The following is a 16,137-nucleotide window of genomic DNA, read 5'->3' as shown; positions in this document are numbered from 1 at the left end:
TCCAAGGGGGGTGGGGTGGGAAGAGGCCCGAGGCTGGCAGAGCCTGGGGTACCAAGCCATCTCATGCCAACACCACCTTCCTCAGCCTCTAAATTCAGCTTCCTCCCATCCTGACACCACTTTGTCCCTTACCTGACCACTGTGGCATGACCCGCCATGGCCAGCTCGCCATAAGAAAGATAGAAGCCTGTGAGCTTTTTGGGGAAATTAGCTAATCAAATAAATAAATAAATAAATAAAATAATGAAGGCTCTCTGAACCTCCCATAAAACAGGATTCACTAAGCTTTACCATAAGGAACCTCAAACATAAGTTTTATAATTTTGTATTTTAAAAAGGTGAGGAGTGGTAGGATTTTTTTTTAATTTGTTTTTTTTTTGAGACAGGGTTTCTCTGTGTAGCCCTGGCTGTCCTGGAACTCACTCTGTAGACCAGGCTGGCCTCGTACTCAGAAATCTGCCTGCTTCTGCCTCCCAAGTGCTGGGATTAAAGGCGTGCGCCACCACTGCCCGGCGTTGGTGGGAAATTTTAACTGCTGGGAAGTGGAGCAAAAATTTCCTCATACATACATATAAGAAACCAAAGGTGTCATCAGATTGATCAAAATGAATAAACCAGGCAGGGTTTGGTACTACATGCCCTATAGATGACTAAAGAAGCTGAGGAAGTTAGGGCAGGAGCTTGAGGCTTGTCTCAACTACAAGCCAAGACATTAAGGCTAGCCTGAGCTACACGCTGAGACCCTGGCCCCCAAAACAACAACAAAACCCAAAACAACGGAGCATACTCACTGAGGTCACACCACCATGCCCCAAGGGCACACCAGGCTAGAAGCTATAAGAAGGGGTAAGGCTGAGGACGCATGCCCCTCCTGAAGGCAGACCCCATGTCTGACTGGACCCTTGGCCCCGGGGACCCCCCACCCCACCCCCAAGTTACGGAAGCGCTGTAAGTGTGTGTGTCTATTTAGAGGGTCACATTCAAGATATTTTGAACGAAGACCAGTCTAGAAGGAATAGACAAGACCTCGATCATGGGACGTTTTCTGGTCTTAGAACCAAGTAATGCAGGAAGTGTGAGCTGTCCTCACTGACCTGGCTAATTTAAAGGCAAATAAATACACCTCGTACCTGCAGCTGCTTGACAGTTTTGCAGATTATTTTTTTTTTCTCATGAGTTCATTTGATAGTGCTTGTAGCTCATACTGACAGGTAGAAAATATGTTGACGCTTTTACCAAGCATCCAGATATTTTCACCTTAACAGCCTGCCAGGAAAGTTAATCTGAGACCCACTGCTCTGCCTGGACCTCTGCCTAAAATAACCATCACCACAAAGGCTTGCCACACAGTGTGAGTCATTACTACTAAGAGAACAATATTAAAAGAGCCATCCAGCTCCTCTACACGTTATGTGGCACTTAGCATATGTTAACCCAAAGGAAAAAGTAGAAGGAAACACAAACACACACACACACATACACACACAGAAACACGAAACCCCACAAAAGTTCTACTAAATTCTTGTTCTCAGTGTAAAGAAATATGAACTGACATACAATTCTAAGTGAGGGACCGGAGAGATGGCTCAGTGGTTAAGAGCACTGGCTGTTCTTCAAGAGGACTGGGAGTTCAATTCCCAGCACCCACAGTGCAGCACACAATTGTTGAATTGCTCCGGAGGATATAACAACACAGACACATAGGCACACATGCAGGCAAAACGCCAATACATATAAAATAAAAATAAATTAAAAAATAAAGATTTCAAGTGAAGGAAAATATGAAGCGAGTGGCCTGCCCGGAAGATGAAATAACGTTACTGAATGCCCACCGCACTTCGCTGCTCTGTCCTCCCAGGTCCCTCGTACAGTCTGCCCTTCCCACTCTGTAAGACTGCCAAGATACACTTAGGGTTTGAACATTTCAAAATACCACACGAGAACATTTTAATGCGGGTCTCTGTATTAAATGTCTGTTAACTATTAAATGCCTTGTCTATTTGCTAGGCCAGACAGTTGGCTTCCATCTCTTGTGCTTTGGGTTTTCTTTGGTGTATAAAGTCCTGTAAATGTTTCAACTTCTCAAAGTTTTAAATGGATACACTTCTGCAAAATATCAGACACTAGGAATTGTTTGAAATTCTAAAGTGTTCTCGGGTTGGGACTATACAAATACATGTGTGGACGTGTAAAGACACACTCAACACAGAAGAAGCCTTTGGCTCATACTCCAAAACAACAAAAGCACTCTCAGCATTGTTAGTAAACTTCTGCTTTTACAGATTTAGTGACCTAACAGAAGCACTGTGGGCTGCCCTACTGAAGGCCACGTCTGGTGGCCTTTGTGTAAGGTCTGCACAGCTCACTGACTAGGTGCATTTAGACAGCTCAGGGAAACACCCTGGAAAGCACACACCTTCTATTCCTGCAACTTTCATTAGATGGCCTGATCCCCTACCACACAGATAGAAAGGAGCCCATAGCTCTGAACCCCCCAATACCTGGACTTCATCTCCAGAAATCATTTCCCAGGAGCCGTAGTGACCCTTCTCCTGCCGGAAGAACTGCACAGCTTCTAAAAAGGCTTGGGCTTCAAATGTTGTCTGCTTCATGTAATCTAAAAGAAAGAAAAGGGGCATTTCCTAAAGTCAGATGTTACTTTGCATTCTTCTGTGGTTCTTCAAGTATGATGGACCAAGAAGTAACACTCTATTACAATAAGTAACATCCTCTATTACAAAGCACAAAGCAGGAGAACACAGGACTTAGGCAGGCAGGCCAGTAGGGATCATCTGTAAGTGTCTATCTACCAGAGTGCTCACTCTCCCTCCAAGCTGATAATTTCATCGCTTACTGAGCAAAGTCGTGAGGACCACCATTACCTGCCCCCTACCTTCTTCCCCTACACCTCCCTGTTTCTCCTTCCCTGCCTCGCCTCAAATGCTGTCCCTGGGCATCCAGTGACTTCATGTCACCAATAAGAAGCCTCTCCTATGAATCATCTGTTGTGATGCATCTGAGCATCACTAAAGTCCAGTTTCTTTGTGAGCTGAAGTCAGCCCCCTCTGTCAAAATTATATTCTGTCTACATAATCTGCTAATTTATGCATATGAAAATGGTAACAGCTGGCACCTAGCAAGATACCGTTCATTTAAGCACATCACCCATTTCATTGAGATGGATAAAAATCCCAGGGGAAAGTATTGTTATCACCTCATCTGACAGATGAGGCCGAGAAGGCAGAGAAAGCAGAATTAACTGCCCGAGGTCACACAGATAGCGAGTGGAGGGTCCCGCAGAGAACTGGGCAGGCGTCTGACTCCACATCCTACGCTGATGAGTTTGTCCCTGCATCTGAGATAATACATCATCAGCAAGGAATGGCTGCCCAGAAGACAGCTGGGTCTGAGTAACCTGCCTAGAATTCCAAAAGTCACAGAATGTGTCTTCCTGCCTGGTGGTGGTGGCACACATCTTTAATCCCAGCACTTAGGAGGTAGAGGCAGGCAGATCTCTGTGAGTTCCAGGCCAACCTGACTTACAAAGCAAGTTCCAGAACAGCCAGGACTGTTATACAGAGAGACCCTGCCTTGAACTCCCACTACCTCCCCAAAACACCCCAAACCCAAAACCAAACTAAAACAAAAAAAAAAAAAACAAAACCTCCAGAACATTTTGTGTTTTCCTTCCCAACACATAAAACTAGCCTGTGGCCTTCTTTGGCTTCAGGTTTGCCGAGGGCCTCCCTCTGTAGCCCAGCACACTGACTACCTAGTGCAGGCTGGCATAGAACTCACAATCCTGCCCCAGCCTCCAGGGTGTTAGAATTACGGGTGTGAGTCATCCCTCCAGCTAAAACTAGTTCTCGAGGAAGAAATGATAATAGAATTATAGAGGTTTTGATGTGGAAAATGAACTCAAAAATAATCTTGGAGCAGCAAGATGGTTTAGAGAGCTGTAGTTCTCAACCTTCCTAATGCTGTGAGCCTTCACTGCAGTTCATGTTCCGGTAAAGCCCCAACCATAAAATCAGTTTTGTTGCTACTTCATTTTGCAACTGTGATTTTGCCACTGTTATAAACTGTAAGGTTCATTATGTTTGACGACAGAGGTTTGCAGAAGGGGTCTCGAGCCACAGAGGTGAATCACTGGCTTAGAGGGTAAAGGTCTTCCCAGCCAAGCTTGATAACCTGAGTTCAATCCCTGGAGCTTGCACAGTTGAAAGAAAGAACCAACTCCTGCAAGCTGTCCTCTGACCGACGCCATGGCACATACACATTCACACATATCCATACAATAAATAGACCAATAAATGTAATCAAAATGATTTAAGAAAATCTAACCAGGAACTTCTTAGAGTACAGCTCAGTGTGGTAGAGAGTGCATTTAGCATGCATTGGGCCTAAATGTGTTAAGTTTCATGCCCAGCACACACACACACACACACACACACACACACACACACAATCAAATTGTAAAGGAATCCATTCTTAGAAAAGGGAAATGAAGAGGGATAAACAGCAAGCCTCTCCTACAATAGGGCGCATAGCTCTCTTGCTAGAAACTATAATCTACATATAGTTTATAACCTGCATGTTTAGGCGCTATTAGAAGGCAGGCAGCAGGGTCACTGTGGGGAGAGGTGGCATCATAGCTTTATACCAGCAGAATTACTCAGTCAAGGTTAAATGGTTGTTGTGGGGACTGGGTGTAATTTAAGAGAATCAGTCCACCTCGGCAGGTGACAATCAGCTAGATCAAGGATTACCTCCTTTGAGGTTTACTAAAGCACCAGGCACAGCTCAGGGCACAGCATCTACAAGAGCTGAACGTTCTTCACAGTGAGAGCACCATGAAGCAATCCTAGGGCACCTTCAAAATTACAGACGAACTAGCCTCTCATCAACATCGACACAGAGATTTGCTCAAAATGGAAAACTAGAAAAATGGCCGTCCCACAGATCGAGTTTTCAAATTGAAGTATCTTCTTTCTTGTTATTTTTCTTGGCTTGGCAACCCACTCAGTGTTTAACCTCAGAAGATTAGAAAATGAAAATTAAGGTTGTCCTTAGAAAAATTGCTCTCCCCACAGAGGGATTGCGATATGGGGCTCAGCACACTGGGAAGGACTGGACAGGGAGAGATGGAAACTGTAATTACCACGTGGAGATTCCAGATGACTCATGCACTCTTATTTTTAACAGCTGTTTTCATTTCCAATCCACGGAAACAGAGATGGGAGAAAATGTGACTGTGGATGTGGACGGGTGGGGATGGCCAGAGCTGCCAGCCAAGGAGCGAAGGGCTCAGTTCCTCAGTGAGAGCAGCACTGCTTCTCTTCTTCCCCAGCTGAGCTCAGGAACTGGAGGAGAGAGTTTAGATCCTGTCCACTGCCTTCTATGTCTATGTCAAAACAAACTGACGTGTATACGGATAAGTGTACTGCTAAAGATAATGGGGGTGGGAGAGGGGAGATGGAAAGAAAGCGGATTTGGAGAAAATGATACTAGCTTGATAAAAGTCAAAGAAGGGTGTCAGGAAGTGAGCATGCGATAGATAGTGCGATAGTGCAGGGATGAAGAGCCTCACCTCAGGCAGAGAAGAAAGGGATAAGGAACCAGGTGCCCAGAGAAGAATTCCACAGTCTGGAATCCAGAGACAGAGAGAGCTTTTACCATTAGGACAAATGAAATCTTAAATTCCCCTCTTGGCTAGTGGGAGACAGATCTATGTTGCCAATTTGTTGTTAGATTTTCAGCTTATAAGCTAATTAAACAAATTGATTTAGGAAGGAAAGAAAAAAAAAAAGACTTGGAGAAGAAAGGTGCCGCAGGGTAAGTTTCTCTGTGAGTGTCTGTTCTGGTAATCATAAGCAAAACTCAAAAGGCCATTGCTAGCTCAGTAAGCAAACACAGAATGGAGGGCGCCAAAGACAGAGCAGAGCTGTGCAGAGGGACCCCCAACCTCTGTCCCTCCTTGGTTGCGTCCAGAGGCAGAGCTGAACTCAGTACAGGTGATTGAGGAAAAGCAGATTGCCAGTTACTTGATCAGCATCCGGTTGGGAGTCCTCAAGGGAGCACGCTGCAGCTTCATGACTCCCCTTTCTCCAGCCAATAAGCAAACTGAGGGTTTTTAGTTTCATGGCTTTCAGGACCTTCCTGCTCTCCCACGAAGCTCTCCCTCCGCAGGAAGACGGACCGCAGGTAGCACGCAGGCCAGAATTTCCTTTTCCCACGTGTTCTAACTTAAAGACTCTACAAGGGACCAGATGTGCAGGGAAGCAACTGAGGCATTTGTTAAAGCCAGATGAAGAAACTGGGGCAAAAAAAAAAAAATGTTAATGCCTTAGCTGAAGGTCACACAGCTGGCCAGAGTCAGAGCCAAGGGGCGTGTCCTGCGTGGCCTTGGCCTTCACGGTTATGGTTATTCAAATCATGGACTATGAGAATCCGGAGTGATGATCACTGACCGTGAGCGCTTGTTCAGTGCTGAGAACCTTCAGAAGGCCTGAGCATTGCTCTGTTGGCCTCGGCTCAAGCAGATCTAGCGATGGAAAGTTCAGAACATAATGAAATGGTTCTTTCACTCCTGAACTGCTCTAATTACTTGAAAACTTAAGTGTTTACCCTTCTTTCGAGCCACTATGTTTACACACACACACACACACACACACCATCCACTTTCTCTTAGAGTAAATTAGTTGTCCTTACTCCTCTTCTAAATGGTTAGGCTAATTCCCAGGTGCCCACAAAGTGGACTAACTTTCCCTTAACTCCTCCTTAAACAATTAATTTACCCTTTGGATCCTTCCACTTTCACCTTCTTTGTTTTTTCTCCCCAGTGATGTATCCTAATGCACCACGCACTTCGTTCTAGCACTCACCACAAAACACGGGACACTCTCTGCCCCTTTCTGGTTTCTTCTTTAATGTGGCCACAGCATCCGGATGACTCACGCCTTTCTTGAAATCCAATCAAATCCATAAGCTTCTTTTCATACGAGACGCTTGCCAACCTAAGCGACTCCTAACTTGCACTTCTACTTCTGATATCAGGTCAGCCTGTAAAGCTTATCCGTATTCAATGACGACTCACTGTGGTCAGCCTCACCGGACAAAAACCATTTAAAAACTGTAACTCTGCCCCATACCGTCTTTCACCCAAGAACCAGAAAAATTGCTAAATTTGCCTTCTTTGTTTCTATCCAATTCGCTGGTAAAACGTTCATAAAGTCCAGGGCACAGACAAACCCTGGGAACTATAAGCATTTTAGCAGACATGTGGGAGACACATTGTAGCTATTCATTCAACACTCTATCCCCAGGGCCAGGAAATGTCTAGGAATGCTCTGCTCTCCTCCGTCTCTCCCTAGATCCCCATCGGCACAGCTGCATGGAAAACTCATATTTGAGAGAGATGATTACGGATTTTGCAAGGGAAGCTTTGCTTTCCTAGGCCTCTCGGGGACAGTTATTCAGGGGGCTGGCCAGAGAGACATCATTTTTTGTTTTTTTCCATTTGCACAGATTTATAACATGCCTGACCTAACCAAAACCCCAGAGCTCCCAGGCCTGTGGACTCAGTGTATGCTGTGATTCTGGCTTCTGTGCCAGATCTAGGTTTAGAAGCCACCTTGTAATTCTGTTTTATGGGCATCCTACCCCAGGCCCTGTCAGCTGATCTGCAGAGAGATTTGGGCAAGTTATATAACAGCGTTACTCCCCAGGCTTCTGTGGTTCCTTACCACAGACCCTTCTAAACCTTCCCCAGTTCCAGTGCACAGCACTCTCCCAGGCAAGCCAGCGAGGATGCTTGTTCTAGTGTCTAATCTATAACAAGGAAGAGAAGGCATGCGGTAAAGATGACCAAGATATTGAGTCACTACCATGAATTAAAAACCATTTCATAAAATCTCCATATTGCAAAAGATTAGGAACAGAGCTTCAGGGATAGATTATGGCCAAGCAAGACCCAGTTACTTCCAGATCCTTTTCTAACACTTTATGGTTTAATGTTTCAAAACTACTTTATAAAAACTAATCAACTGGAGCAGGGTCTATCCCAAAAGCTGTTGCCTGTATGTAAGATATGTTCTACTAGGCTGGGCTGCCTTGTCTAGCCTCAGTGGGAGAGGAAGCCTCACAGAGACTTGAAGTGGCATGTTGGGGGTGGGAGATACACGGGATCCCCACCACAGGCTCAGAGGAGAAGGGGAGGGAGGAGATGGGAAGGATTGTGGGCGGGATGACCAGGAGGGGGGCTGTGAGCGGGATGCAAAGCGAATAAGTAAAAAACTAAAATTAAATTATAAAATATTATATTCAAAAGATATATTTGTGCGTGCATGTGTGTAATGTGTGTGTGTGTGCATGTGTGTGCACGTTTTGCAGTTTAATGTTTGAAGTTGTCTTCTAGGGGTGTTTCATTGCGAGCTTTAGCATCATGGAGTTCAGGACTTTGGCTAGATGGCAGGTATTACTGAGCCTAAACTCTTCATCTCAGAACTGTCCAGTCAAGGTCTAAACAGAACATGAACTTATATTACTAAAATTAAGGCTAAATAAATGTAACTAGAATTAATAATGGCTGGTGCCCACACTAATAAAATGGCAGTGAGTATATTTTTCTTAAAAACTACCTATGGCCAGACTAAATAGGGATTCGTTCTACATTATAGGGTCTAACTTCAGCTATGGAGAGGAAACTGCTACATTACTAAGACATCTCTGAAACACATCTTAGAAAACCATTAGACTAAAATATAAACCTATTATTTTCATCTTTTGTGTGCTAGTTGGTGGACACGGACATAACAGGCATAGAAGATGAACATGAAAATGCCAAGGACACACATACACACACACACACACACACACACAGAGAGAGAGAGAGAGAGAGAGAGAGTGAGTTCAGAAGTCCAGTGTCGGTTGCTCTAGGTGAGAATACAAAAACATAACAACCTCCTCAGAAGAGATAGACTATTTCTAAAAATGTGACAAAAAAAAGTCTAGTGGGGAAAATTTTTTTGTAAAAAGTTTTAACCACACAGAAGAAAACCACATAGATGAGCAATGAGACCTTATGACTTGTCAATAAAAACTAAAAGACTGTCAACAGAGAAAAGGAAATGGTGGTCTTTAGAAGAAGTGGGGCAGACTGACCTCATTTCTTTCAGATAAACATTAGATTGGCTGATTAGAAGGCTGTTGAAGACGTCCTGTGCCTTAGCAAGGCACTTAGCAACGGCTTGTGTGACTTTGACAGACACACTGATGAAGTTCAGGTTGGCTGATAATGCAAATGGACCCAGAAAAACCCATTAAAATAAATGATGGGTATTTGTTAGAGAGCTGAGGTTACTGACATCATGGAGGGAAATCTATAGAGTTCCTAAACCTAAACGCATTGCCAATTCCCTGGAAAACATACACATTGTCACAATACATCAAATATCAAATCTTATTTACCTATTAACATACCACAAACTGCACTAAGCCCCGAGGAATTAAAGACAAAATGGAGAAAAATTTTAACTTCCAGGTCTCCGCAGTTTACTAGGTTACAGAATCTGAATCTAAAATATAATGTAATACAGAAAAATGAATTTAGAACTTACTCCAAAAACACAACTACAAAATCGTGTGGTACGTGCCCTGTACACTGTTGGTTGGAAACAAAAGACTGATCAATAAATTCTTTTTGTGAAATCCTAATCTTTAACTTCTTTTATGTTTGTGGCACCTTGTATATATGTGCACATTTCAACACTCTACACGAAGATGGAATCTTATCCTCCGGTGCACAGTATTCTGCCACGGAAGGTAAGTACATTGTAAAGTACTAAGCTTGAAGACTGTCCCCGAGCCTGGGTTTCTCTGTATCCGTGAGATCAGTGTGAGTCACAGGTCTAACACGTCATCCACAAAGCAAGTGAGCTTGGGTTTTTAGATGTGCAGGCTAGAGCAAAGCCAGAGGTGGAGCCTGAGATTTGCTCCACTAGCTTATCATTCTCTATGATCTCTCATCAGAGCACCGAATAGGTTGCAAATAATTTTAAATGAAGGGAGAAAGGGCAGAATAATTCTGAGTTGGATTAAACCAATGCAAAAATCTCACAGCCTTGGAGAGAGAAATCCAGAGGAAAGGGATCCTTGTGAGTGTGAAGATTTGCAATAAGAAGAGCTTTGGCCTCGCTCCAGGTAGATTCGGGTCCTAGCGTCAACATCCTGCTGTGGCTTAGTTACTTTGTAGAGGACTCACTCAGATCCCTTTAGAAAATCACAGTCTACCCAGCATAGCAGTCACCATTTATAGCTAGTATGAGCATATCAGGCATGCTTCCCCTGTATCCAGTAAGCTTTAAGAAGATAAAAGCTGCTATTTATATTAATCATTGGCCTCCTCAAACCCTAGAGTGCAGGACTTATCAAACGATCAAAGGACGGGGATTGGGGGAAGAGAGGGATTAGAATGGTTTAGAGAGAGTATTAGATTAAATCTCATCCGATACCTTCTAATCTGAAATCTCATGGTTACAGACAAAAAATGATGAGACTGCCTTGATGAGTCTGTCCCTTACTATTTTCAAGAGCTACAGAAGAGATCTACTGACTAAGTCACCTAGGAGTCATGGGCACACACCTATCCCAGGGGCCCACAGGTGTGTGCCCATGACTCCTAGGTGACTTAGTCAGTAGATTACCCAGCATTCCCCTCCCACAGGCCTGACTTGGTGGTCCTGAGATGGGGCTAAGAGTTTACATATCTATTAGGCTTTGGGTGGTGCTCAGGCTGCAGGCACAGGACACACTTGGAGAAGCATTCTGCGGCAGCACTGGGGCTGTGAGTCTCACGCATCCGAAGTACAGTGGTTAATAATTTCTGGTTGTCGTCCAGCATGTCTGGGATTGGAGCCAGGGTGATCTGTCCCAGTGGTTTACAGACATATAGGGGGTCAGGGGGCACACAGAAGAACCAGACACAGAGAAGTGGCTGGTTGAGTCTTTAAGGTCTTGGTGACCTTGTTCCCCTCCAACAGGTTACGAACTGTCCTTTTTGTTGGCTGCGCATCCACATGAAAACTTGTAGTTACCAAAACAATGCTTAAAAATTGTACAGGTGGCCGGGCGGTGGTGGCACACGCCTGTAATCCCAGCACTTAGGAGGCAGAGGCAGGTGGATTTTTGAGTTCGAGGCCAGCCTGGTCTACAGAGTGAGATCCAGGACAGCCAGGATTATACAGAGAAACCCTGTCTCGAAAAACCAATAATAATAATGATGATGATGATTAATAATAATAATAATAAATAACAGTACAGGGGCTGGCTCCAGCACAGGGAGTAAGCCGTAGATGAGACAAAGCCCATCTGCCATCGCAGGGTCCAGGCAGGAAGGAACTGAAGACAGACAAGCCCACATGGGGTCACATAACCCAGACATGGTGCAAGCCCAAGCTGAAGCCATCAGACGTGGACTAGGAGAAAGCCCAGGTGACCACCAATCTGGCATGAGAGGGCCCAGACAGGGAGTTAGCCTGAGATGACCACCAGTCTGAGATGACCCCTGCTCCGTGCCATACTGTACAGGTAGCACATGGCACTCCTGAGACGACTCCAGACACCCAGAGGCCCCAAACATCACTAAGAGGGGCAAGTTAGTGGTGGAGAAATGAGAAAGCAGCGGAAGGATGTGGGCACCATGAAGAGAGGCGGAGCTGGAGACTTGAGGGTAGTGAGGAACAGCTTGAGGTGAGTAGTCTGTGATGCCATCTGGGACCGGAGTGAAGTCCCGGCCTGTGCTGCCACCATGGCCCTGCAGCAGCAGGGGGGCTGTTGCCACCAAAGGCCAGGTGGACATCCCTGGCCTGGGCTGCCGCTTGGGGACACGTTGATATCTGAGGGCTGTGCAGAACTGGCCTGCCTCTTACCAGGGAATCATGGGAAAGTTGGCCACGGGGCTGTGAGAGCAGAAGGCCTGGCCAGCTGCAGCACTTAGGAGAGCGTGTCCCACACATCACCCAGGAAGCACAGTGCAGCTCGCTCCGGTTGAGGAGTTGTACGTGAGCTGGCAGGAGGCTGTGAACATGGGAAGCCGGCCCTGCCTCTTGTTGGCTGTGCAGTGGTGTGGACAAGGGAGAGAGCCTCTCCCTTCAAGAGAACAGGAGAGCTGGCCCCACCCCTCACATGCTGAAGCAAATGGGAGAGAGAGCCCTGTACTTCACCTGGGTGAGCTAGCCAGAGGGCAGGAGAGCGGGACAGCTGGCCTAGCCACTTACTGGACAGCAGACTGTCAGCATTGCAATATAAAGAAAAAAATCAAAATATGGAGGCAGAACCTTGAACGGAGGATACAGGAACTCAAGGAACAGGAAGAGCGACAAAAGGAGAGATATGAAGCGTGGACACAGACCGTAAGGGAGGAATGTAAAATTTCAATTAAGGAAAATACCCAGGTAGGGACAGAAAATAAAATTAGAGAAAGCCAACCAAAGGTTATTGAAAAACAAACTTTAGTCTATCCAGTTAATGTCCAACAAAGACCTCCAGACTATGATTGTCCACAGGGTTATCAGGAATTTGAATGGTAACCTGTGGATGTGTTAAATCTGAGGAAATTTAAGGAAAGTGTCACTCATTTTGGAATGCATTCACCATTTATAAAACAAATCCTGACTTCTTGGGCTGTCAAAAATAGAATAATCCTCCAAGACTGGAAAGATATGGCAAGAGTAATACTAGAACCTGCTGCAAATTTACAATTGGTTGCATGGTGAGGAGACAAGGAAAGGGAGAGAGCAAGACAAAATAGAGTCAGGGGTAGAGAGATTTCCACAGACCAACTGCTTGGTGACCTCTGCTATGCTGAGGTAGAGGCGCAGCGTGAAGGGGCTGGTCCTACAATCCAAAACCACAGGGTCTCCGTGGTCTACAGGGTCTCCATGACCTACAGCACCAACAGGGGATCTGAGAGGAGTCCCAGTGAGGTTTCACTATTGATCGAGTAGCAGAATCCAAAGGCCTTGAGCTAAAACAATGACTCATTGCAATAAACATTTGTAAGCAAAGAAGTGTGGACACAAGGGTGTACTGTGGGACACTGTGACACACTGAAGCTTTCAAAACTAGATATTTTTTTCTCTTTGGGGAGTGGATTGCAAGAGTGGGGGTTAGGTGGTAAGGCAGGAGTAGATGTGTGGGATGGGGTGCATGATGTAAAATTCTCAGAGAACCAAGAGTAGATTTTTACAAAATGGTACAAGGATGAGATTTATCTGAGAATATATGGAAAAATGGGTAGCCACTTGGGAATGGTCAAAAGACACCATTCTAAACCCATAAGCACCCTTCCACATTCTTTCCAGAAGCAGCCACAGACTGGACATAAATTCTTGGATAGAACCCTGATTACTTTCATTTTCCATGTTTGCGAGTGCAGCAGACATGTGGTCACTAGCCTCTATGAGACAGCCTTCTCTTCTCCGGGATAAATAATCTCAGTTTCCTTTGCTTTAACTTTTTCTTTCAAAGCCTTAAAAAATAAAAATGACCCATGTCCAGCCTCATCGAAAACCATGGTTGCTGTCATTAGCTCCCTGTTTCTGACTACCACAGAATTCTCTGTGGTCTGGAGGGAGAGGCATTGAAAGGCTATCCATGGCTAGGGGTCCTTTATCACACTGTGGGACTTGATTACCCTGACAGAGGAAGGCCAAGCGGGTAATGACAGAATCAATAGCTTTCTATGGGACAAAGATGGCTGTTTGAGCAGGTTTCTGTCCCAAGGTCGTAAGTTCAAAACTGACACTCAAGGCTCTAATGACTCCACCTGGAGATACTGAGGAAACATTTTCAGAGAAGCAATGCCTCCAAACATTAGCATATCAAATGAAAATCATTCTGTTCCCTATTAAAGGGTGAGACTAAAATGTCCACTGTCAAATGATTTTCAGGCAGATGTGGTAACGCACACACTCGGGTTGCTGTTCAGCTCAACCACAGAAACTAAGTCATGCTCCTTCCTGTGACACTGGAGGGGGCCTGGCTAACTCCCCACAGGCCAGCCTTCCCCACACAACCTGCACAAGATCTGATGCCTGCCTATGCTTCTAAATAAAGAAGGAAGATGCTCTTCTGGTTATAGATTGGTCCACACTCTTATTAGAACTTTTTCTGGTTCATGGAAATGACTGCTTACAAACTAGTGTGATGTGTCAGGAAAGCGCAGAGGACAGAGAGATTCCTCCCTGCTAATTCTATTGTCAGCCCCCCTACCCCTGCCCCATGTATACGCAGGACACTACAGTCATCCCCCAGAGATAGGGGATCACACTTTCCACCAGCAGAAGCTGGCAGGATGGTGAGCGGACCAGGTCAACTTCAGAGAACAAATCGCTGGCACAAATTGGCATCCCTTCATCAACTCCTAGCCCGACACTGCCACAGGGCCCAGCGCAGGCTTGCCAACGCTATCTGGCTCTATCTGGCAGTACTCCAAGCACCGTCATTACCAATGATTAATAGCTGCGAGCCCCTTGAACAGAACAGATTTTACAGTTTTCAGCATCTCATTTGATTCCCATAGCCATCTCAAGAGGCAGGCAAGCCAGATGTAATCATTCTGGGTAAAAAAATAAAAATAAAAATGGGAAAAGTCGAAAAGCAAAAAAGAAAAAATTATATCATTGCCCAGGGTCATAGCAATAAGTAACTCATTCTATCAGGACATCAAGTGAGAATAAAAATAATAGGCAGACAACAAAGTATTAGTATGATAGAAGGCTCAACTGCAAAATGGACCTAACGCTGCTTGAAACTTCTAACTGGTCTAGCTTATCTACAGTAATTCATTTCCCTTTCCTTGTTTATAACTCTCTCTCAAAGACCTAAAAATTTCAATTGAACCCTACCCTCCTTTCCTCCTATGGAAAAGAGACGCAAGGCTCCCAGAGCCTGGAAACCCATCACCTGCCCTGACCGGGGGGCGTGAGAATGGGGGCTAATTTCATGGTGTCCTCCTTAGATTTGGAGAGACAAAAAACTATTTAGGTCTCAAATTCTTAGGGACCAGGTCATTTCACAACAATGGGGGCCCCAGTGATCCTAAACCAACAAAAACAGTGTCTACATTCCTGACCCATGACAAGGAGTGCTTCTGCCAACAGAGGCGTGTTTCATTTCTGGGTTAACCGACCCCACACAGTACACTGATTTTCATAACTGCTTTAAGCCAAAAGCCACTTGGCGAGGATTTTTCTGCTGGGGTTTCCGAGGGCTGAGGCTCTGTACTCACATGTGCTGCCCCACCAAGCAGTCTCTGGACGCAGCTTAGACCTGGGCTTGACCCGTGACTCGTAAAAACCTTTAAGCCCCTTAAGTTAATTTCAGAAAAGGCCATAGATATCTTCTTGAATAACCAGCTTAACAGAGATATAATTCCTGACTGGAATATGATGATCCCTGAGCCAGGAAGGTCATGGAAAAGTAGTCTAGGATCATTTTAATTGCAAAAATTATAAAATTACATTCCCATCCCGATTTAGCAGTGTAAAATGGACAGTGACTGGAAGAAAATCAGATATGAAAAGAACTATGGGGAATTTTGTATTTCAGGGTTAACAGTTATAAAGTGTACTAACTGTCCTTTGAAAGATGCATGCTGATTAAAAAAAAAAATTAAAACGTTAGGCACCCACAGGAGGCTGAGGCCAGAAGACACCTAGGAACAAGAAGCTGGTGAGTTCTAGGTCATTACGAGTAGACTGAGATCCTGTCTCAATGAAATCACAATGATGATGATGGTGGTGGTGGTGATACACATGTATACTCATACCATACATACATGTAGTTACCTGCATGACCATGAGCTATTTTTACATCTCCAGAGTCAAAGTAGCCCCATGGTATTTTGCCCCTTAGGATCTCAGAGAGCTCCTATGAACACCACCAGTTGCCAGCTCACAGCCTGGTATTGCAGAGTCCCCACAGGCAGGGGCTGTGCCCAGGAGCCAAGAAGCAGTAACTATTCGTAAGTGAAATATTATACAGAGGAACCGGTTTTCTCTCCCTGGGAGGCAGGCAGAGCTTGCGCCCAGCTCTCCCCTTAGTCCTCCCAGGAGTAGTTACCTAAAAAGGTCTTTC

At 45.1% G+C, this 16,137-nt stretch overlaps 1 protein-coding gene across 1 annotated transcript in view; it reads right to left on the bottom strand.

Annotated features, from left to right (window-relative positions):
• Niban1 (niban apoptosis regulator 1) overlaps positions 1-16,137 on the bottom strand; it is a 153,080-nt gene that overhangs the window by 30,269 nt on the left and 106,674 nt on the right. The window contains exon 6 of the mRNA XM_052200216.1: positions 2,502-2,617. Within this exon, the coding sequence (XP_052056176.1) occupies positions 2,502-2,617 (116 nt within the window). The remainder of the gene's footprint in view (positions 1-2,501; positions 2,618-16,137) is intronic.

Source organism: Apodemus sylvaticus, chromosome 12, assembly GCF_947179515.1.
Source record: "Apodemus sylvaticus chromosome 12, mApoSyl1.1, whole genome shotgun sequence".
Taxonomy (NCBI): domain Eukaryota; kingdom Metazoa; phylum Chordata; class Mammalia; order Rodentia; family Muridae; genus Apodemus; species Apodemus sylvaticus.
The sequence above is the reverse complement of the archived record's forward strand: the minus strand, read 5'-3'. Positions and strand labels throughout refer to the sequence as shown.